The following is a 24,075-nucleotide window of genomic DNA, read 5'->3' on the forward strand; positions in this document are numbered from 1 at the left end:
CCCTGTGGCATAGACATTAATCTTGCCCCATGCTTCGATGAGAGTAGAGGCTCGGAGAGGTTAATCAAGGAGCTGCAAGCCACACATTTCTCTGGTGGGGTTGGAAGATTTTGAGATTCTGCAGTAGCTGAGTATGAAGCATCGCTGAGCCAGGGCCCAGATTCCGATTCTCACCATGCCCTCCAGCCTGATGTGAGCAGTTGACCTGTAACTGTAAATCATTCCCCATCTTCAGCCTCTGCTTCTCAGCACTCAGGGCTTGACCTGCTGACCTCGGGCTTATCTTACCCAGCCCCCTCCCCCCATCCATCTACGTCCAGATAGGCCCCTGAACTTCCTCAGGGTGAAATGGAGTCACAGCCCAAATCATTTCCCTTTTCGGGGCCAGGTTCCTCATCAAATGTGGAAGGCAAAAGTTGTTTCTGCCTTTTTCTAGTAACAGCATTGGGAAAGCTCAGTTTTCCTTTGGACAGCCAGGATCAGTCCATGTTTTGAGGGGAAGATTCCACCCCAGGTACCAATCTCTCCGTTGTCAAGGCTCTTTCAGCTGTAAATCTGAGTTCTGTATATCCCCATGTTACAGAAGGGGCCAATTGAGGCTCATGGAGACATCGATTTAGCCAAGGTCAGCCACAGAGCCCAGAAAAGGGATTGGTACTCTAGGTGAGCATGACCCTCAAGCAGAGAACTCTGCCTAAACTGTCACTGGGGGTGCCCTGCTCTGAGGGAGAAAGTCACCTCCAGGGGGCGGAGCTATATGACCAAAGAGGAAGAGCCCATACCTTAAGGGGTGTGGCTAGCGCTCAGAGGGTGGAGCCAGGCCGGAGCGCCCGGAGTCAGAAGGGTGGGGCGAGACCGGACTGTGTCTAGGTGACTCGCGCCTGCGCGGAGCGCCCGCAGCACCGCCGCGGGCTGGGACTCGGGAGAAGCTTCCCCTGGGTCTCCCGGGGCGCTAACTCCCGTGTTTCGCATCCGTCGCTGGGTCCGGTCGGACGGCCCGGCTGGGCCATGAGCCAGTGTGCGGAGGCGGCGGCGGTGGCGGCCACCGTGCCGGGCGCGGGCATGGGGAAAGCCGGCCTGCGGCCGCCTATGGTGCCCCGCCAGGCGTCCTTCTTCCCGCCGCCTGTGCCCAACCCTTTCGTGCAGGAGACGCGGATGGGCGCCGCGAGATGTCTCCAGGTGAGAGCGTGGGCCAGGGGAGGGGCGTGGGTCTGACGGTGGAGGCGGACGCAGGTGAGAGATGTGGGACCGAAAGAGGAGGGAGATCCGGAGCGGGATGTGGGTCTGAAAGAGGAGGCAGATCCAGGGGAGGGGTGCGGGTCTGAGAGGGGAGGCGGAGCCAGGTGAGAGGGGAGGCGGAGCCAGGTGAGAGAGGTGAGGGATGTGGGTCTGAGAGAGGAGGCAGGTCCGGGGGCGGGGCCTGGATGGGCGGGGAGCTGTTGTCTGAGGGGCGTGTGGATAGGGTGGGGAGGTATCTGGGGTGGGGGGCGCAAGTCTGAGAAGCAAAGGCCCTGAGGAATAGAGATGTGGATCTGCAAGGTGAAGGCTTCTGAAAACCTTAAGTCTGGAAGGGGCAGAGATGTGCGTATGAGAATTGAGGGCACTTGGAGGATGGTCCAAGGATGTGTGAGAGGAGAAAATGCAAAGAACCTGTGGGTCTGAGAGGCAGGTCCTAAACAGGAGAAAGCTGAGCCAGTGGCAGAGGAGACATTCCATGCCGAGAAGGGAGATCAGTCTGTGACAAGAGCTTCAACTTGAGTTTGTTAGAGTGGAGGGCTGGGCAATCTACAGGAGAGTGGGCTTGGGAAAGTTTCTTTCTTTCTTTCTTTCTTTCTTTCTTTCTTTCTTTCTTCTTCTGCCTTAGGGAAGGAGTGGAGTCAGTCTAGGAGGTGAAGAGTCTAGGAGGTGGAGGTCTGGAATTAGAACAGGTAAGGCTGGGATGATCTAGCTGAGAAGGAAATCAGAGTCTAGGAAAAGGGATAATGTGGGTCAACTTAAGGTGTTCAGAAGTCTTCATCCTGATTCGGTCCTGAATCAGTCTTCACTCAAATGCTTCTAGATTCAACACTTCTCCAAACTTTCTTCCACTGTTAAAAACTGCTGAATACAAAAAGGAAGTTTCCTTTTCTTTCCTTTTTCTTGTAAAACGTTCTTTTACCATTAACAGTTACAATTGGGTCTGTGGACTTCCTCTTTGGTGCAGTTAGCGATCAAAGAACAAGATAGAGTGTGCAAGCTACGTTTGTCCTGTGTGCTCTGCATGAAAAAAGAGGTTTTGATGTTGTCCTGTCCATCTCACGTATTTCTTTACTTTAGATTGGAAATCGTGTTATTTTTGCATAGCCCACTTATATGCACTGAGACTTGTCCCCCGCAGTGGGTTACAGTAATGTTAAATGGGTGTCTGTTGCAGAAGAGTGTGAGAGAGGAAGAGGAAGATAATGTAGTAATACCTCTTTGTAAAGAAACTAAATGTTTAAAAATTTAATCTTCATGTCTTTAAATGGACAGATGCCCCCTTTGTATCTTAAAACTTCTGAAAGATTTGTAAATACATGGACTATCACTCAAGATTAATTTTAGTCTAATTTGGTTAAAGTAATCATTCTTAAATGTAAATATGTCTATTTGGCTTCATATTTTGGCGAGAGGACCAAAGTGGTATATTTATAATGAGACTAATTGTTGGTGTTGGTTTTCTTTTTCTTTTCTTTTCTTTCTTTTTTTTTTTTTTATAGCATGGCCTGTTACTTTTTGGAGAGCACTTTCGCATAGCTTTACGAGAGCTATAGTATAATGGAAAGATAAGTCAGGAAACCTGCTCAGGCTGTGCTGTTTATCAGTTCGTTATATGACTTTGGCCAAGTCACTTAACTTCTTTGAACTTCACTTTTCTTATTTATTAAATTGAAATAGTCTTACACCAAAAAGGGGTTAAAATTAAGTGAGAAAATGTGAGAAAGAATCTGGACTGTTCGGTGATTTTAATATTGATAGTTATGCTATACTATGTTGCCTACAAATCTTAAACTGTATTTAAAATTTACAATTTGTATTAAATGGAATTGAATAGGTCTAGGTTTTTTTTGTTTTGTGTTGTTTTGTTTTTAATTAAAAATGTAGACCAGAGATGGCTACAACAATGGCTTGAACATCTACGCAAAAGGAAGATTTAACCAGACATGATTGAAAAACAGTATTGTCTGTATTATCAAGTTTAAAAGATCGATATGCTTTCACTTAAGTAAGACTTACTGTGATCAATTCAGACTAAATTTAACCTTGAATAATGATCAATATCTTGCTTAAGGGCTATTGTCACTTTTGTATCTCCTTGTAGGACTTAGCTTTGCCCTTCCCCTTCTCTTTTTGACAATTTAAGGTCCTGCTGCTTAGTAGCATGGAAACAAGTAGCCTAGCTTTCATTTCCTCAATAGAATATGGAATTGAAATAAGTGTTTGGTAGTAATTGTGGGTCATTTATCATACCAAAAGTATTTGTTAAATATCATTGTGTACCAAGCACAATGCTAATTTCTGGAGATACAGCAGTGGATAAGAGAAACAAGAACTCTGCCTATGAAGAAAATCCAGAGAAGAAGATTACATTAACAGAGTGTTGAAAGAAGGCCTCCCTCCAAAGATGATGCCTTACCAAATGAGAATATGATGGGGAATCCTCTTATTTTGTCAAAGAGTTAATCAAAGTTGGTTTATTTACTGTTAAATACTATTATTTGTTGCAGACCTGGAAATGGCACACAAAAAATTAGCCCAATATTTGACAACTTAATTAAGGTGTTCATTCACATTTTAAATGTGAGTTAGCTTATGTGAATATACTATAACCTCATTCTAACTCTATCTTCAGGATCTATGCTATGGCCCTTTCTTACAGTAAAGATTATTTCTAGGTCATTTGTAAGGCTGTTTGCAAGGCTTATTTGACCTGCCTTGGAGGGTACCCACTGCAGTCTTTTCTCTGGGAGTGTTTGCCAAAACAACCAGAGGCAATTGCTGAACGTGACAGCTACCTGAGGCAGTGACTAATGATTGGAGCAAACAATAGGCTTAACCAAACAGCTTGCAAGAAGAAGTAAGGGAATGAGATGCCCATAAGGGTTTGACATATTCATGGGAATCTAGAAGGGTATCTACATGTATAGGTCTGTGTGTATTCCCATCAACAACAAAAGACTATCCTAAGCTCTCATCTCTACCTAACCATCAGGCTTTGTACAAAGAGGAGGTAAAAGCTAAGGCAGAGCTGTGGACTTCCACTTGGCTGTGTGTTGAAGGTGTGTTCCAACATGTGCACAGAGACTCTTCACAAACATTGAGGAACTTACTGATTCCAGGCACTGAAGGAAATCTTATTTAATATTAGCTGACTCCCAAACTAATTGGTCAGAGACTTCAGTAGCCACACAGGACACATGACAAAGAATACATCCTTTATAGAATTACATCATAACAGTTAATGAACAAGCAAATAACAACAACAGATAGCAATAACAATGCACCTTGGTGATGGAAGAGAATCTGATTTTCAGAGTTGTTACATTATTTTAAATGTTTGGTTTTCAACAAAAAAATTGCAAAATATGCAACAAACAATAAAGTATGTCCCATAATAGCAGTCAATAAAAACTGTCTCCAAGGGATCCCAGATGTTGGACCTACTATCCAAAAATTTTAAGTCAAATATTTTAAATATGTTCAAATAACGAAAGGAAAAAAAAAACATGTGAAAAGAACTAAAGGAAAATATGAGACAGTGAATCACCAAATAGAGATGATCAGTAGAGATAGAAATTATTTAAATTATTTTAAAAAGAACCAGAAAGAAGTACAATAACTGAAATGAAAAATTCACTAGAGGGACTCAACAGCAGACTTGAGCAAACAGAAGAATCAGCAAATTTAAAGATAGTTCAATTGAGATTAATTGATCTGAGGAACAGAAAGAAAAAAGTTGAAGAAAAGTGAAAACAGAACCTCAGAGACTTGTAAGATATTATCAAGTGTATCAACATAAACAGAATGGGAGCCACAGAAGGAGGCAAAGAATTTTTGAAGAAAAAATGGCTGAAAACTTGCCAAATTTAGTGAAAAATATTAACACAATCAAAAAGCTTAATGATTTCTAAGTATAATAAACTCAAAGATATCCATACCTATACATATCATAATCAAACTGTTAAAAGGCAAAGAAGGAAAGAGACTCTTGAAAGCAGAAAGAGAGAAGTAATTCATCATACAGAAAGGGATCCTGAATAAGAGTGATATCTGATTGTTCATCAGGAACCATGGAGGCTAGAAGGCAATAGGATGATATACTCAAAGTGCTGAAAGTAGAATACTGTCAACCAGGATTTATATAGTCAGAAAAACTATCCTTCAAAAATAGAGGAGAAATTAACAAAAACAGAATTTGTCACTGGTACACACGCTCTGAAAGAGATACTGCAGGGAGACCTTTGGTTGAAATGACACTAGAGAGTAACTCCAATCCACATGAAGAAATTAAAATACTGGTAAAGATAACTACATGTATAAATATACAAGACACCATAAATATAATTTTTATTTGTAAATCTTTTTTATGTCTTCTATGTGATCTTCTTAAAAATTAATTAATTAATTAATTTGACAGACAGAGATCACAAGTAGGCAGGGGGAGGGGAGGAGCAGGCTCTCTGCTGAGCAAAGAGCCCGATATGGGGCTCAATTCCAGGACCCTGGGATCATGACCCAAGCTGAAGGCAGAGTCTTTAACCCACTGAACCAACCAGGCACCCCTGTCTTCCATGATTAAAGGACAACTACATAGGGGTACCTAGGTGGCTCAGTTAAGCATCCAACTCTTGATTTCAGCTCAGGCCATGATTTCAGGATTCTGGGATCAAGTTCTGTATTGGGCTCCACACTCTGTGGGGAATCTGCTTCTCTCCTCTCCCTCTGTCCCTCCCCTGACTCATGTGCACACATATGCTCTCTCTCTAAAATAAATAAATCTTTTTTAAAAAGACAATTACACAAAGCAATGTTTAGAAGTCTGTGTTGATAGATATACAATGTATAAGATGTAATTTATATGACAAAATTAGCAAACAGGAGGAAGGAGGAAATAGAGTAGAGCTATTAGAGCACAATTTTTATATCCTATTATAATTAAGTTGGTATTAATCCAAGATCGGTTACTGTAAATGAAGTTGGGAACACTTAGGGCAACCACTAAGAAAATTAATTTTAGAAGAAGTGACAAGGGAATTAAGATGGTACACTAGAAAATATTACTTAACATAAAAGAAGGTAATAATGGAGAAATAGAGAAATGAAAAAGACATAGATATGTAGAAAGCAAGTAGCAAAAGAGCAGATGTAAATCTTACCAGTAATTACATTAAATATAAATGGAAGTGAGAGATGGAAGAATTGATAAAAATATACAATCCAACTCTATACTCTATAAAAAGACACACTTCAGATTCAAAGACCCAAATAGGTTGAAAGTAAAAGAATAGAAAAGATACACCATGCAAACAATAACCAAGAGAGAACTGGAAGGGCCATATTAATATTAAATAAAAAAGACCTTAAGACAGACATTGTTACTAGAGGTAAAGGAAGACACGTTACAATGATAAAAGGGTTACATCATCAAGAAAACAATTAGAATCATATACGCACCTAACAGCAGAGCACCAAATACACAAAGCAAAACAAATTGAAGCAGAAAATACACAATTCAACAATAGTAGTTAGAGACTTCTGTTCCCCACTGTGAGTAGTGGTAGAACAATGAAACAAAATATAAACAAGAAAAAGTCTTGAACAACACTCAACTAAGAAATATATAAAGAGAGCAGTCCATCCAGCAATAGCAGAAAACACATTTTCTCAAGTGCCCAAGGAATATTCTCTAAGACAATTATAGTAGGCTATAAAACAGGTTTCAATAAATGTAGGAGGATTATAATAATGTATGTCATCCAACCACAATGGATTGCAATTAGGAAAAAATAAGAAATTGGGACATCTGGGTGGCTCAGTGAGTTAAAGCCTCTGCCTTCGGCTCAGGTCATGATCCCGGGGTCCTGGGATCAGGCCCCACATCAGGCTCTCTGCTCGACAGGGGGCCTGCTTCCTCCTCTCTCTCTGCCTGCCTCTCTGCCTACCTGTGATCTCTGTCTATCAAATAAATAAATAAAATCTTTAAAAAAATAAGAAATTTAGGAAATTCACAAATAAGTGGAAATTTAAATTACTGCTAAATAATCAGTAATTCAAAGAAGAAATCATAAGAAATATTTGTAAGTACTTTGAGATGAATGAAAATGAAGACAGTGTGTAAAAAATATGTGGCTAGCATTACCTTGATAACAGCATCTGAAAAAATATAAGAAAGGGTTCCACTTCTGTTCAACATTAAACTGGGGGTGCAAGCCAGTGCAATGAAATAAGAGAAGAATGACAAGACAGAGAGATGAGAAAAGAAAGTGAATTTTCTCAGTCAGAGAAAATCAAATACCTTGTGATTTCTCTCATATGTGTAAATTAAGAAACAGACAAATAACAAACAAAATAAGCAAAGGGGAAAAGAGAGAGACAAACTGAGAAACAGACTCAGAACCATAGAGAACAAACCGATAGTTGTTACCAAAGGGGAAGTGGGTGGGGGGATTGGTAAAACAGGTGATGGGGAGTAAGGAAGGCACTCTTCCTGATGAGCACTGGGTGATGCATGGAATTGTTGAATCACTATATTGCACATCTGAAACTAGGAGGACACTGTAATGTTCCCCTAACTAGAATTTAAAATAAAATTTAAAAAAATTAAAAATACAAAAAGAAAGGAAAAATTCTATTTATTTCACAGATGTCATGTTTGTATATGTAGAACATTCTAAAGAACCTACAAAGTGGCTAACACCTAGAACTAGTAACTGAACTTGGCTAGGTTGTAGGACATAAGATTAAAACTCAAAACCAGTTACATGTCTGTATACTAGTACCAAACAATTGCCATGTGAAATTAAATTATCTTGTTTATAATAGCAATAAAATAACATTAAACAATTAGGAATATATTTAACCAAACCATTGAAAACAACAAGACACTGTTGTGAGGAATTAATGAAACTTTACATAAGTGGAGAGATACGTTATGTTTGTAAATTGGAAGAGTCAATATTATCATGGTGATAATTCCTCCCAAATTGACCTATAGATTCAATGAAACCCTAATAAAAATCCCAATAGACTTTTTTGTTGGGGTAGAAACTGGCAAATTAATTCTGAAATATATGTGAAAATGCAAAGGAACTAGAGTAGCCCAAAAAAAGTTTGAAGAAGAAAACGCTGCAGAACACAGTACCTGAATTCAAGACTTATTAAAAAAAAAAAAAAAAAAAAACCACACACATACAAAAAACTGCAGAGTTGAGAGAATCGGGTATAGACAGAAGAGCAGATGAACCAAGCAACAAAACATAACAGAGAGCCCACACATATGTGTTTGATCGATTTTTGATAAAGTTGTCAGGAAAATTCATTATCGAGTATCGAGTCTTTTCAACAAATGGTGTTGGGACAACCAGATAGAGGTTATGGATGAAAACTAACCTCGATCCCTAGCACATACCACACACAGAAAGTAATTTAACATGGATCATGGACTGAAAAAAGCTAACACCATACAGCTTCTAGAAGAAGAGAATATAAAATATCATCATGGCCTAGAGGTAAGTAAAGATTTCTTAGAAGCGACACAGAAAACTAAAACTAAATATTGATAAATTAGTCTACAGCAGAATTAAAATTCTTCTCATCAAAAGATACCATTAAGAAAATGAAAAGGCGGGGCGCCTAGGTGGCTCAGTGGGTTAAGCCTCTGCCTTCGGCTCAGGTCATGATCCTAGGATCCTGGGATCAAGCCCCGCATCAGGCTCTCTGCTCAGCAGGGAGGCTGCTCCCCCGCCTCCCGCCCCCGCCTGCTGCTCTGCCTACTTGTGAACTCTCTTTGTCAAATTAATAAATAAAATCTTAAAAAAAAAAAGAAAAGAAAATGAAAAGGCAAGACATGGGCTGGAAGAAAATATTTCAGTACATATAAGGACAAAGGTCTTGTATGTAAAACATATAAAGAACTCCTACAAATTGATAAGGAAACAATGAACAAACCTGTAAAAATGGGCCAAAGACTTGAACAGACACTTCTAAAGAGTTAAGGGAGTGACCAATAAGCACACGAAGAATGTGTGCAAACACACTGTTCATCAAGGAAATGTGCATGAAGGCCACATGAGATATTATTTATACCCACGTGAATGGCTACAGACTGACAACACCAAATGTTGATGAGGACGTGGAGCAACAAAAACTTTTTATACTTTGTTGGTGAGGTAAGATGATACAACCATTGGAAAAACAATGGGGCAGTTTCTTATAAAGTTAATCATACCCTGGGGCGCCTGGGTGGCTCAGTTGGTCACGAGTCTACCTTCGGCTCAGGTCATAATCCCAGGGTGCTGGGATTGAGCCCCACATAGGACTCCCTGCTCAGTGGAGAGTCTGCTCTCTCCATCTGCCTCTCCCCCTGCTCATGCTCTCTCTCTCTCTTTCAAATAAATAAAATCTTAAAAAAAAGTAATAAGTTAACCGTACCCTGACCCAACAGTTTCACTCCTGATGAAGTCAAAATCTATGTCCACACAGAGACTTGAACATTAATGTCCATGAGAGCTATATTCATAATAGCTAAATGTCCATACAAAGAAGAATGGATAAATGAATCATGATATATTCATACAGTGGAATAGTAACTCTGCCATTGAAAAGGGTTCACTACTGGTACATAATGACGACGTGGGAGAATCTCAGTGATTTGAAGGGAAAGAAGCCAGACATAAAAAGAACACCTACTGAGTGATTTCTATATGATAATCTACAACAGGCAAAACTAGGGTGAAAAGGAGCCTGTCACCAGCTGCCAAAGGCCAGGGAGGGTGTTCGACTGCTGAGAGGCATAAAGGAACTTTTTTGGGTGATCGGACTGTTCTGTATCTTGACTGCCGTGGTGTTTGCTTAGGGAAATATATTTGAAGAACTCATAATCTGGGGCGCTGAGGTGGCTCAGAGGGTTAAGCCTCTGCCTTCAGCTCCGGTCATGGTCTCAGGGTCCTGGGATCGAGCCCTGCATCAGGCTCTCTGCTCAGTGGAGAGCCTGCTTCTGCCTCTCTCTCTACCTGCCTCTCTGCCTACTCGTGATCTCTCTCTCTGTGTCAAATAAATAAATAAAATCTTAAAAAAAAAAAAAAAACTTCATAATCTGCACACTTAAAGTAGATGCATTTTTATTTTTTATAAATTATGTCTTGATAAAGTTGATTTTTTAAAAAAGCATCCTAAGACCAAATGTTGGCAAGTGACCAAAATTCTCCTACGTTGCCAGTAACACTTGCAACTATTACAACCACTGTGGAGAGTACTTTGGCAGTTTCTTATCAAGTTGAACTGTCTGTAACCCAGCAATTCCCCTCCCAGGATGAGAAAGGAAAACAGGTATCTGTGAAAAGGTTTGTACAAGAATGTTCATAGGGGCTTCAATCATAAGAGCCCTCGACGGGAAACAAGCCAAAGATTGATCAACAGAAGACTAAATAAATTGCCCCATATGCATACAGTGGAATCATATTCTGCAATCAAAAATAATGAATTACTCATTTGCAAAATCGCATAATTGAATTACAAAAACAATACGTTAAGCGAAAGAAGCTTAGACACATAAGAATGCATAATGTATGATTCCTTCATATGACGTTCAAGAACAGACAAAACTAATCTCTGGTGATAGAAATCTCGCATTGGTTGCCTAAGAGGGTAGGAAGAGACCGAGGTGACTGGAGGACAGGCATCGTCTGTGTCTTGATTGCGGTGGTGGTAGGTACAAGAGCACACATTTATGAAAACTCACGAAGTTGGGCACCTGGGTGGCTCAGTGGGTTAAAGCCTCTGCCTTCAGCTCAGGTCATGATCCTAGAGTCCTGGGATCGCGTCCTGCATTGGGCCCTTGCTCAGCAGGGAGCCTGCTTTTCCCTCTGCCTCTTCCTCTCCCCCTGCTTGTGTGTGCTCTCTCTCTCCCTCTCTCTGACAAATAATTTTTTTAAATCTTTTAGAAAAAAAAAAGTCAATATGGTATAGGATTAAGAGCAAAGGCTTTGTAACCAAGCTGCGTTCAACCCTTCCCCCCACTTAGTAAGTATGATCTTAAGTAGCATCACCTAAGTTCCTTTGTGCCGTTCTTTTCCCATATATGAAAGAGCCTAAGGTTATAGGAATCAAATGGGTCCCTATATGCCAAGTGCTTCTTGCGCCCACTATATAATAAGCATTCATGTATTATTGGCCATTCTTACTAACTTTCATTCTTATTCTTACTTGTTTTTTATTTTATTTTTTCCTTCTCTATCTTCTTACTGTCGTTAGTTATAAAGGACTGGCAGGTCTCTAAAATAACGCACTTACTCGTTCACACTCTAATACCTTCATTAACACTCTTCCTTCTATTGATAGCTCTCAAAAACCAATTTCCCCTCTTACCTTGCTAGCTTCTGCTTGTCTTTCAAGACCATTCAGCCTTCAACTCCTCCAGGAATCTTTCCCTGACTGCGTAGTGAGATACTGCGTTTCCCCAACATCCTCGAGTCACTTTCCTTAACAAACAGATCACGTGTTCTTATAGTGCCTGGTTTTCTTCACTGCTGCTTTTGCTATATTGTAGGTGGTGTACAGCAGGATATAGTACATTATTTTTCTTTGAGCTGAGATTCATGTCTGGCGCGGGGTAATATTCATTTCATCCTTTAATGAACACATGAATGACACAAAACGTTGCTCTTCTGTGTTTCTGGTTGATAGCCAGAACATTAAAATACTGTCCATTCATCTATTTTTTTTTTTTAACTTTGTGCTTTCAGATTTTCTTTCTTGGAATTATCCTGCTTCCAATCCGCGTCTTGTTGGTCGCATTAATTGTATTACTCGCCTGGCCATTTGCCGCCCTTTCAACTGTATGCTGTCCCGAAAAGCTGACCCATCCAATAACTGGTTGGAGGAGGTAAGAAAGAATAATGTCTAAATGTTAAGTAAATCAAATAAAGAAGAGTTTACCATAGTTCAGTCATCAATCGATAGCTTTAGCTACTGCTGCCAACTCAGTAGTCACCATTTATTTCCATTTCTCAGATGAAACGGTTATTAATTCATCGTTTGGAGAAATTGCTGCCTGAGCACCTCGGGATAATCTGGTGAAGCTGTAATTTCCTATATTAAAATATGGTTTTCTGAGTTATTGCTGAAAAGCGATAGATCCCTTGTTCTGGAAGACCCAGGTAGTAGGCCCGAAACTATTACAGCTGAAAAATGCCTTTCTTCTGCTCTCCCTCAGTCTTGACATTTGCTTTTGTCCCTTCATAGTAACTACGTATTTTCTGCAGTGGCATAATTAAGCAGGTCAGTTACAGTGTATTGAATACTTCAGTGATTATTGTTAATCACAGTTTAATTCTTAATCAGTAGAGCCTAGCCTTTTTAAAACATCAGCGTAGAAGCAGAATGGAATTGCTTCTCAAGCATTATCTCATTAGGGGGGTGTTAGAGAAGAGACTTATCACAAATTAACAAAGTTACTGGTCAAAGTTCACTCCCCTGGGACAGAGCCAACTTGTTGCCTTATGTTTATCCTGAGAGTGAAGCCTTTTAAAATGTGCATTCCTTGGAATGGGAAGCCATTGCTGAGTTTTAGGGCACTGTCAAACTTTCTAAAATTGTGCACATTTTTTTTTCTTTGTCTGCAGGGTCCATTCCTTCCATCCAAATCTCAAAGGAGAATGTCCTCCAAAAATTTTTGAAAACCACTGTTCTAGAAACTTTTAAAAATATGCAATTCACCATCCAGTTCATATTCTAGTAAATAAATGTCAACATTCAGCCCAAGGCTGGTTACTGAATCCAAGGCTGGCAGTGTCCCCAGAGAACTAATACCACCTCAATCCTTGGAAATTGCACTGCTTTGTTTTAGAGCTCAAGGTTGTATGTCACTAAAAATTATTTTATGAGAGGTTCGTTTTTTGGGTTTTGTTTTTTGGTTTTGGTTTTTTGTTTTTTCCATGATGTGCCCATCCCTTTCAATTACCCCTTTGGTTTCTATCGTTAATGGCTTATGGAGCCCTATAATGATGGAGGGAATAGTCCAAGAATCCAGAAAACAGATTTAATAAATGTTAGGGGGAAAAAAAGTTCTATTTTTGCCTATTAAGCAAGTATCTCTACTTATTCTCAAACAGGTAACATTGACGTTAATTATGCAGCACCCAACTTTTAGCCTTTTTGAAATCATTTGAGTGGAAGTGTCCAACAGCTTTGAACATGGGATATTTCAGAATGCAGTTGTCAGAATTTACATCACTGTAAATCAAAAATAGTAGGTGTGGAAATTTGGTTAATGGGGTGAGCTTTTTATTCTTAGGTAAATAGACATCCGAATTGGAAAGAGCAAGAAGGAGAGATACAGTCTTTTCCCCGTGCCCTCTGGAAAAGTGTTTTGGTTCTCTGTGTCTTACTTTCTCCTTACAGCGAAACTTCCTCAGTGGCCGGTTGCTTCCTAGCCCCTCGCTGCATCTGACAAGACTGTTGAGAGAGTTAGACAGGAAGCGTATTTTTTTTTTTTAAGATTTTATTTATTTATTTGTCAGAGAGAGAGAGAGCACACAGGCAGAGTGGCAGAGGGAGAAGCAGGCTCCCCACTGAGCAAGGAGCCCGATGTGGGACTCGATCCCAGGACGCTGGGATCATGACCTGAGCCGAAGGCAGTCCCTTAACCAACTGAGCCACACAGGCATCCCAGGAAGCCTATTTTTTAAGCCTCCCATTAGCTGTGTTATGGGAAATGCACATGTTTTGCTTTCCATGAAAAGCTGTATGCTTATTCACAATCTCAGATGCCTATTCTGTGTTTGCATTTCTAGAAGTGGGTTTTTGTCTTCCTACTCAGTTGAGCTACTCAAGGACAAAGACTGGGTCTTATTTGTCTCGTGTGTCTAGTGCAGGTCACCTGGGCACAGTTCGATGAATTATTTTCTAATGACAGAAATTCTTTTTAAAAAGGAAGCAATTCGGTATCTGAAATTAAGTGCATCTATGTTCCAAGGAAGTGAGATGGCGAATTTACCTTTTAAATATTTGATGATGTCTAAGAATTATAATGGTCTAGGTAATAAGGCTTAAAAAAAAAATTACTCCGAGGACAGATTCAGCACGAGAGTTCCAAAAGTCTTTGGGGGAGATAGTAGCATCTTTATTACCCAAATGTACGTTCCCAAGGTGTCTGCTCTGAAGGACTATACTCACGTGGGCTTCTCAGTGGGAGATGTGTGTTGTCAGTGGAGTCACTTATTAGCCATACATCCTTGGGAAATTTCGCTTCTCTCTGCCTCAGTTTCCCAGCTGCAAAATAAGGGTGCTAATAAATAATACCTATTTCATAAAATTGGACTGAGGATTAAAGAAATCTAAAGTCCTTAGAATAGTGCCTGGTGGAAAGAATGCTTCGTATAACTGCAAGCTATTCTTAGCTCATATTTTAAAATGAAGTATTCTGACACGTTTGGGTTTTTGTATTGTGTTTTAGAGCAAAGCCCTGCTGTTAGCTGAGATTAGCAAGACTAATTGTGTCTTTTCTTTTCTTCCTTTCTTTCTGTCTTTTTTTTTTTTTTTTTTTTTTTTTTTTCTTTCCAAAGGAAAATCAGTCAACCAGTTTTGAAGATTCTGGGTCATGCCATGTTCTTTTCAATGGGGTTCATAGTTACTGTGAAGGGAAAGGTGGCGAGACCCATGGAGGCCCCGATTTTTGTCGCTGCCCCCCATTCCACATTCTTTGATGGGATTGCCTGTGTCGTAGCCGGGTTGCCCTCGATGGTCTCTCGAAATGAAAATGCACAGGTTCCTCTGATTGGCAGTAAGTACTTGTAAGACAACATAGATATTTTCATGCTCATGGTTTGCCTTAAAACAAACACCAAACTATCGTTTATCAGTGAGCTTTTTAAAAACTCTCAAATAATGAAACACTTCAAAACGATCTCCTTACTTCTAGTGAGGAACTATATGGAAGGAAGGAATTTATGGTAAAGGTTAAAGACCTCCCTGTCTGTACCCTTAGAATTCTTTCAAATTCTTATTTTTGTCACCATACCATCACTGCTTAGTGTTTGTATACCTAGCTAGAAAGACCAGCTTTCAAGTCCCAAACGTGTTTGGTTTTTCGAGAGAGAGAATGTAACTGAAGAATTTGTGAAAACACTGGTTACATGCTATTTCACGAATTTCTCTTTGGGGTATTAGGCTGATAGACACGTGAAGTCTTTCCTCTTAACTCTGTTTGCTTATTATTGCCCCAGAGTCTCCATGAGGGACCAACGTGAAACTCTTTGAAAATTATGATGTGGAACGATAAGTGCCTCCTGCCATAAAAAATAATGAAGTCAGTGAGATGTGTATCCCACCAGATGCTTTGGTCCCTCCCTAGGGTGCGGGTCTCTAAGCAACCGCTCCCAGTCGTCCCAAGGTTATTTCAAGCATCCAGTGGCGAGAGAGTAGGTGCGGAATTTGCCTGATGTTACCTTGGCACTCTGGAGAAATAGCATAGTTCCTGCTACTTTGTCACTCAGCTAAGAAAAACGCACATACACACTCTTTCTCTTCTTTCCCTCTCTCTGTCTCTCTTTTTTTTCCCATTGTAAGCACCTTGCTTTGTATAATATGGCATTTTCATGAAAAACTGTTTAGCAGTAGATTTTCAATAAATTGGGGCACTTGAGTGGCTCAGTCTTTAAGCATCTGCCTTCAGCTCATGTTGTGATCCTGGGGTCATGAGTCCTGGAATCAAGCCCCGCATTGGGTGCCCTGCTCCCCCTGCTTGTGTCCCCTCTCTCGCTGTCTCTCTCTCTCTGTGTCAAATAAACAAATAAATAAATAAACATGTTAAAAAAAAAAAGATGTTCAATAAACTGAGGTTTATTATGCATGTATGAGAAAGCTCCCCACTTAGAAGACTGGTGTGCTGAAAATGTTAATAAAATTAATCATTGCTCCCTACCTGTGTGTACTCTGAATTCACATAGTCAGTTGTCAGGCTATTCCTAAAATAAAACAAGATAATCTTGTAGTATATATTCCAAAGGTTGATTGTCAGTTGAGGAAGAAGACCTTCAGGGAGAAAACTGCATTTGTTTCCTTTCATATTCTTGCTGTTAACTTCTGTTATATCAATGATATCCTTGTATGTATATAAAAAAACGCAAAACCCTTCTTATAAACTGTGAATTAAAACGGATTTTTTTAAAGTTCTCTTTGATTTGCTATATTTTAACTTTACATAAAAATCGTTTTATGATTTATCCAGTATCATTGCTCTAATAGCTTTAGCCAAAAAAATAAATAAATAAATAAAAGGCTTGGCTCTGACCTTTTGTTTGTCTTAAAGGACTGTTAAGAGCTCTGCAGCCAGTGCTGGTGTCCCGGGTGGATCCGGACTCTCGAAAAAACACAATAAATGAAATAGTAAGGCGAGCAACATCAGGAGGGCAATGGCCACAGGTATAGATATATTGGCCACAGGCCAATAGATATATTGCTAGTTTACTTACTGCATATGTGGAAATCATTTAGACCCACGGATGGCAGCATCTGGGGACACCCGTGCTGGGTGTCTTCAGCATAAGAGAAACAGAACAAATGAGTAAGTATTAAAAAGTCCTCTTCCCTATGAGAAACTCCATGGGATTAAATATATCATTCTCTCTTATCCTCCAAACTCTGAAACAATTTTTTTGCTTTATGTCATAAAAAGTAATTCTCTACCTCTGAATTTATTTATTATCTTAAAGACAAAATATCAAAGCTCAATTCTGCTCAATAATATTGGTAGGTTTATTTATTTATTTTTTAAAAGCGATTATCATCTTAATCTTGTCCAAAGTTTATTTAGGCAGGGTTTTTCACTTCAGGGGGTACATCAGAATCACTTATAGAACTTTTTCAGACTTTCAGACCATCTTACTAACCCCATCACCTAGAATGCCTTTTGAAGTTGAGGGGGGGCGATATTTTCTGGATAAAGGGAGCCTCCTGGGTAATTCTGGTCAGTAACACTCTACCTTGTCCTCGGTATAAGCAGGGGACTCTAGCAGGACTCATGATCTGCAGTGATCTGGCCACCCATGATGATGAGTAGATGTTAAAATACCAAGAGGAATATGTGGGTTTCTAAATCCACCAGGAGGTTTAGAAACCAGGGCATGTGAGGAATGATTTTTAAAAAGTGACCAGGAAGAAACAGCACTTGGAATAGAGGGTTCGGTTTTTCTCTTTGGATCCAGGGACTCTATCTAGGACTGGTAGGCCAAAGTTAACAAATTGGTAAGACTTCAGCTCATCTCAAGGAACTTTCTGTCCAGATGTACAATGATCTGATCTGAAATAGTAAGAATTTTCAGGCACTGACTAAGCAACCACTTGGGGGGGATATTGTAGAAAGAATTCAAGCATTGGCATACTGGATGGCTTTTAATGCCCCCTTCCAGGTCGGAGATGTTATGATTTCCACTGTATCCACTCATTAATAGAGTAGCTATAGAGTTTCCACTGAAGGAGCCATATTTGATATTGTAACCAGTTGTGATAGGAAACCCATTTTTGTTTTTAAATTGGGGGGTAAAATTGCATACACTTATCATTTTTATTTTATAAATAACCCATTGTGGTAGCACTTTTGCCTGATAATGTTTTCCCTTTCTAATTATCATTTAAAAAAATACCAAATAATTATACATACTAACTACTGTGGGTACAGGAACTTTCTGTTTTTATTTTATGTACTTATGATTCAATCATTGCCAAATTCTAAAAGCTTCAGAAAATCCAGCTGGTTCACTTAATGGGGAAACTAACTGTACTGTGTGACTTTCACATGAAGAACAGAAAAGACTATGTTAAAAGCTAAAAATACTTTCTCAAAAAAGATACTGAATTGTATTCCATATGTCTACTAACCCAAGTAAGCATAAAGCGTGTTGTAAGTATTTTCTCCTTTTTCCCTCCTCCAAATATCCCTGAACTGTATGTTGTAGGAGTGAAGATCCTTGAATGGGAAAACAGAAACAAGGAAGTAGTAATGATTCGGTTAAGGATGAATAGCAGGAGAGGAAAGAATTTAAAGTCCTCTTTGGCCATGACCTAGGGCGTGCATCTTCTTTTAAGTTTATCCAAATCATTAGCATCGTCATTAGAAACATTTATTAAATGTATTTTCTATTCAGAGATTTAATCCATTTACTAATTATCCCAATTGGTCAGACAATAGTGATTTTAGAGGAAAACTGGATAATCCGATTCTAACTTTCCATAGCATCAAATATTAGCCTTTTATTTCACTTTTGTATTATAAGAATTGGCAGCTCTTTGTGAATTCATAAGAATGAGTAAAGAGGTAATCTATTAATTAGACTGAAATATTAAATCTACATATTCCTTTTCTCCCAAGATACTAGTTTTCCCAGAAGGTACTTGTACTAATCGTTCCTGTTTGATTACTTTTAAACCAGGTGAGATCAATTAAATTATGTACTATAACAAAATATGAACGGTTTCTCAAATGATTTGATACTAATACACAAAACAGCTTGTTTGTGCTGGGCGTTTCCCAGTAGAAAGTTTTTAACATTGCAAATCCTCAAAACTCACTCCTTTACTTTCTGTTTTAGTTTCATAACCCCTTCCTCCTTGGATTGTTGTGCATATTTGCGTGTGTGTGTGTATACGTGTGAGCCATATTTGATACTGTATCCAGTTGTGTACCTGTGCACACACATGTACACACACAGAAACCACTGACAGATTTTTCTTTTCCTCCAAGGATACTCTTATAGGCACTCCAGTTCCTGCATTATCCAGTACAAAACTATTTTGGTGATCATTATAAAGCCTTCAGATGCATTCTTTGCTTTACTCCTTTTTTTTATAAAAAATTATAAAGTCACTAATTTCATAGTAATGTGTAATTTCATACATAATTTCCTAGTAACTGGTAATGCTTTAACATGTTTTTGTATTAGCTACTAGAATGCCCAGAGCCAAAGTTAGAACTCACTCCTAGTAAGTGGGATAGTCTTTGCTCCCAGGTATTTGCTTTTATTTACTTTTTATTTTATTTGTATTTTATTTTATTTATTTGTTCTCCTCAGTTTCTCTTGGTCTTGTAAGATAATGAGTATTTTTTTGAATAATGATTTTTTATAAAAAATTTTAAAAATTATATTTTTATTATTAAAATAATTTAATAATTTTTTTTGAATAATGAGTATTTGGAAAATGAGAACACATGGAGATGTAAATAAATATTTTCAGCAACTTGGGCATAACATAAATATTTCGGTTTCATAACTCTGAATTTTAGAGTGCTTTCGTTTTGGTAAACACCAGGGATTTACCAACCTTTAGCAAATAGTTTATGTGTACTCTTAAACCAGTAAGGAAAGGTATATCGCTTATTATTAATTTTCTTCACTGTAAACTGTATAGTCCTATAAGGAAGATGCTATAATATTTCACTGTGGTTATAGGAGCCTTCATTCCCGGAGTTCCGGTGCAGCCGATCCTCCTCAGGTACCCAAACAAGCTGGTAAGCATAGAGTGACTCACATACAGTGGCAAAAATCTCAGATGTTCCCAACAGCACAAATTTTCTAGCAAATCTTTTAACAAATTTTCTTTTAATCTTTGAATAAAGTCCTGAATAGACTTACTGTGGATGAACATGGGCACACCCCATTCCCCTTGCCATGTGAAGGATTTAGAAGTTTGCAAGATAGGCATGTACTTGCGACACCAATATTATATTCTGTCTCTGCTATTACTAAGCTCCAGGAGAGCATTTCCTTAGCTTCTACTCTGTTGTCAAGGTACCAGTAAGTCTCAGATTCAAGGTCTTCTTAGACTGGGTAGCAGAAGACTTGCATATAGTTTGTGATTTTCACTAAGCCCCAAAGGAGACTTTTCCTGATTCAGTGGTTATTGCTGAAAGGATAACTGGTGTAGCAGGATAAATTTAGGATTGGCTTGGTGTTTCATTTCTGGCTCAATACTGACTAGCCGTGTGACTCTTAGCAAGTAACTTAAATACGAAGATAGATAGGGAAAGAACCTGTCATCCTACAGAAAGTGCATAGTTGGCTTAGGAGACAGTCTCTCTGCTCCAGCCAGGTACACTTTTGTCCTCTGGATATGGACAGTGCCACCATTTCGCTAAAGAAAGATTTTCTGGAATCTGTTTTGGTTTTTAGAGGAACTTTCCCTACTAGAGACTTTACATAAAAAGGCAGGCTATAATTAGCTACCTGTGTTATTTAAGGTCAAGAGTCCTTGCTCAAGTCAGCTTTTCTTTTAGTGGCTTCTCAAACTTTTGATATCCGTGGTTAAAAAAATTAGAATCCATCAAAATTTACTTATACTTCTGCCTATTTGACACCTACTGAAATTCTTTCACTATGTATTAGTTTAATCTGTTCCAAATACCTGCCTCCCCCACCGCCTTTGGTTGAGAACGGTTATATTCTGGGTTTTGTTAGCAAATTAATTACCTAGCTATGTTCATATTAGGAGAAAGATAGCTAACATGCACATAGTTTTATTAAAAATTAAGAGCAACTTAATTCCATAAAAAGATAGGTGTTTACATATGGAAAACGGATTTTGGTATGTCGATATATAATCCAAGAATTCACAGAGTAATGCCCTGCTGATAATAGTCTCGTTTTACATTTCAACATAACTGCTTTTAATTCAGAAGGAAAGTATGTGAATACCAATATTAAAATAAGATTTTTTTTTAAAGATTTGGCTTTTATTTGGCATTTTTTCACTGAACTAACAGTCTAAATACTTCTGTTATTGTAGGATACCGTGACTTGGACATGGCAAGGATATACATTGTAAGTCACTTCTCTTTATTATTGGTTTATTGGAATTTTATTCAAGTGAAGAAAAAAAAAGATCATTTATTCCTTTTTTTAAAAATAAGCCTTGTTTTTTTGTAAAAGTAAAGATTTCTCTTTTTTTAAGCTTCAATTTATTTATGTATTTATTTGAGAGAGAGAGTGTGTGTGGAACCGAGGGGTAGGGAGAGGGACAAGTAGACTTCACCCACTGAGCTAGAGCCGGAGCCTGATGCAGGACTCGATCTCACAACCCTGAGAACAGGACTTGAGCTGAAATCAAGAGTCAGACTCCCAATGGGCTGAGCCACCCACGTGCCCCTAAAAGTAAAGATTTCTAATCAGCTCCTAAAATCTTGTCACCGAGAAATCTCTGTAGAGAGCATCACTCTCTTGCCCGTTAAACCCCCAATCCCTCCCATGTGCAGAATTTTGTCTGCGATGTCTTATGGGTCTCAAGCATGTATCTACCAATTCTTAAGAACCAGTCCAGTGACCTGGTTTGCATCCTACTTAGCTTTAATCTTGTAGTTTTATTTCCATTGCTGGCTTGACATGTTAGCTGGTGTCTCCATTGTTGTTTTACTCTATCGGTTTAAGCAGTCCAGGGCCATTGCGTCATAGGGCCTGAAATAGCCTTGATGTGTCTGATCTGAGCTGAGAAAATAGCTAAGCTTTCAGTTCCGTTCTTGGATTCTAAAAGCATGGGGATCAGCAGTTTCTATAAACATTTAAGAGAGGAGAGAAACAGCTCACCAGTAAGCCAGCTGAAGTGAAACAGGCCTTTAGAAAGAACAGAACATGTAGAAACTTACTTTCCCTCAAGACCTTTGAGGGACTTCCCCCTGGATTAAGTCTGAGCCCATCCACACTGCGGTGAGAGCCTTGGATAAAATGCCTGGATTGGAGGGCTTTGCCTTGGGCCTTCCCCAGCAGTGCCTTTTGATACTGAGCACAGAGTTTACATAACATTGTTGATGCACAGACAACCACTTGGACATATTTAAAAGGAATCCTCATTTGCCTTGTGTAAGTACCTTGTGATTCCTTAGATCATCCCAATAACATATGAAAGTCTGATTTTATTTTATTTATTTTTTTTTACTGCATACCGATTTTCCCCATGTGTGAATTGCAATGAAATAATAAGTTTAAATCAGAGTAGGTAACTGACAGGCCAGTTATATGCATTAGTGGTTATTAACACGTGAGGCACATATGTTCCTATTACGCTTGGGTCCTTCATAGTCAAAGTAAGTGACACTCCAAATAAAGACCATCGATTGCAAAGGACATCTAGGCATTATGTGATCTTTAACTCCTCTGGAAATCGGTTTATTCCTTTGGCCAGAATACATGTTTCGTGTCACTGTTGATCTTGAGTTCCTGGTTTTCAGCTTTTTAGACAAGGGCCAGTGAGGAGGAGCAAACTGTATGAGAGCAATATAGAAAAGGAAGCGCCTAAAATCTGGGTGTCCTGAGGTGTGTGTCCTGAGGTATGTTGTCTTTGTGGCCTTTACAGTTTAAGCTCCTTACGGCCACAGTGACCTGCGTGGTCAGTGTGCCTTGGTTAACTTGTGTGGCAGCACAAATACAGGAAGGCTTCCTGGAAGGGGAATCAGGATAGAAAATGGAGTGGCTGGGTTAATCCAGCCTTCTAACCTGGGATGTGTGTGATAAAGGGAAAAAGAAAATAGAAGCGGGCGATCAAAAAAGAGAGGGAAAACATTTTTCCAGAGGTGAAGATTTCTTAGGACCGATAAACACAAAATCCTCAAAAGGCACGATTTTCTTTTGTCCAGATGCCACATGGTGCCTGCCCGGGGTGACTCTCATTTCCACTTCTATCTTCCAGTGGGTTTCAGGGTGTATTTAACACTGGGCTGTTACTGTCAAGTCTGTTTCCTCAGTTGCCCTCGCTCTAAGGGCAAGTCTAGACTGAGATTCTAAGGAAGAGAGTCTGTACTAAGGCAAATAGCCTAAGGGAGAGGGGTAGTAAACTTAGGGAGTACACTTAGAGAAGGGGAAGCTATGGAAAAGCTTTTTTGTGGGGGTCCAAGAGGTGTTTGGTTTGTGTGTAGTGTAGACAACACAGGTTGAATGAGGTCTTGTGCCTGACTCCTTCCTCCACCCCTGCCCCCCATCTCTCCCATCCACCCTGCCTTCTTTCCTGTCTTTGTCTGTCTTTCTTTCTTACAGCAGTCAGAATTTTCCAAACAGATTTATCTGTTTGAATCACTAAATTCCAAATCTCAATTTAGATAATTTAAGAATAATTTACTTCATGGTAAATAATGTGGATTGATTTTGCTTGCTTGTGGTTGATAGTAAAAGATCGTTTTCCTCTCAGATAGAAAATTTGAGAACTGATACTTACATTCACAATTTAGAATTATATATGGAATTGGTACATCTACCTAAATTCCTTCTTTTAACTAAATTCCTTGTTTAAATTTCTGAATCTCTTCTCTGAAGTAAGTCCTTTAAGTAATTTTTTTATAGATAAATCATATTTTAGTTTCTTTCTTTCTTTCTTTCTTTTTTTTTTTAAAGAGAGAGATGATAGAGCACAGGAGTGGGGAAAGGCAGAGGGAGAGAGAGAATCTCAAACAGACTCCCCAATGAATGGACAGCGTAACATAGGGCTCCGTCTCAGGAACCTGAGATCGTGATCTGAGCCAAAATCAAGAGTTAGATGCCTTCAGGGAAATACAAATCAAAACCACAATGAGATACCACCTCACACCAGTCAGAATGGCTAAAATTAACAAGTCAGGAAATGACAGATGCTGGCGAGGATGCAGAGAAAGGGGAACCCTCCTACACTGTTGGTGGGAATGCAAGCTGGTGCAGCCACTCTGGAAAACAGCATGGAGCTTCCTCAAAATGTTGAAAATAGAACTAACCTATGACCCAGCAATTGCACTACTGGATATTTTCCCTAAAGATACAAATGTAATGATCTGAAGGGGCACATGCACCCGAATATTTATAGCAGCAATGTCCACAATAGCCAAACCAT

The 24,075-nt window shown here is 39.2% G+C and overlaps 1 protein-coding gene across 1 annotated transcript in view; it reads left to right on the plus strand.

Annotated features, from left to right (window-relative positions):
• Positions 1–833: 833 nt before the first annotated feature.
• Positions 834–24,075, plus strand: part of LPCAT2 (lysophosphatidylcholine acyltransferase 2) — a 67,548-nt gene continuing 44,306 nt past the window's right edge. Inside the window, exons 1-7 of the mRNA XM_004744201.3 lie at positions 834–1,179; positions 11,982–12,121; positions 14,802–15,019; positions 16,547–16,659; positions 18,605–18,665; positions 19,683–19,741; positions 21,016–21,050. Of these exons, the coding sequence (XP_004744258.1) occupies positions 1,009–1,179; positions 11,982–12,121; positions 14,802–15,019; positions 16,547–16,659; positions 18,605–18,665; positions 19,683–19,741; positions 21,016–21,050 (797 nt within the window). The 5' untranslated portion in view covers positions 834–1,008. The remainder of the gene's footprint in view (positions 1,180–11,981; positions 12,122–14,801; positions 15,020–16,546; positions 16,660–18,604; positions 18,666–19,682; positions 19,742–21,015; positions 21,051–24,075) is intronic.

Source organism: Mustela putorius, unplaced genomic scaffold (assembly GCF_011764305.1).
Source record: "Mustela putorius furo isolate JIRA1106 unplaced genomic scaffold, ASM1176430v1.1 tig00000174_pilon_pilon_pilon, whole genome shotgun sequence".
NCBI classification, from domain to species: Eukaryota; Metazoa; Chordata; class Mammalia; order Carnivora; family Mustelidae; genus Mustela; species Mustela putorius.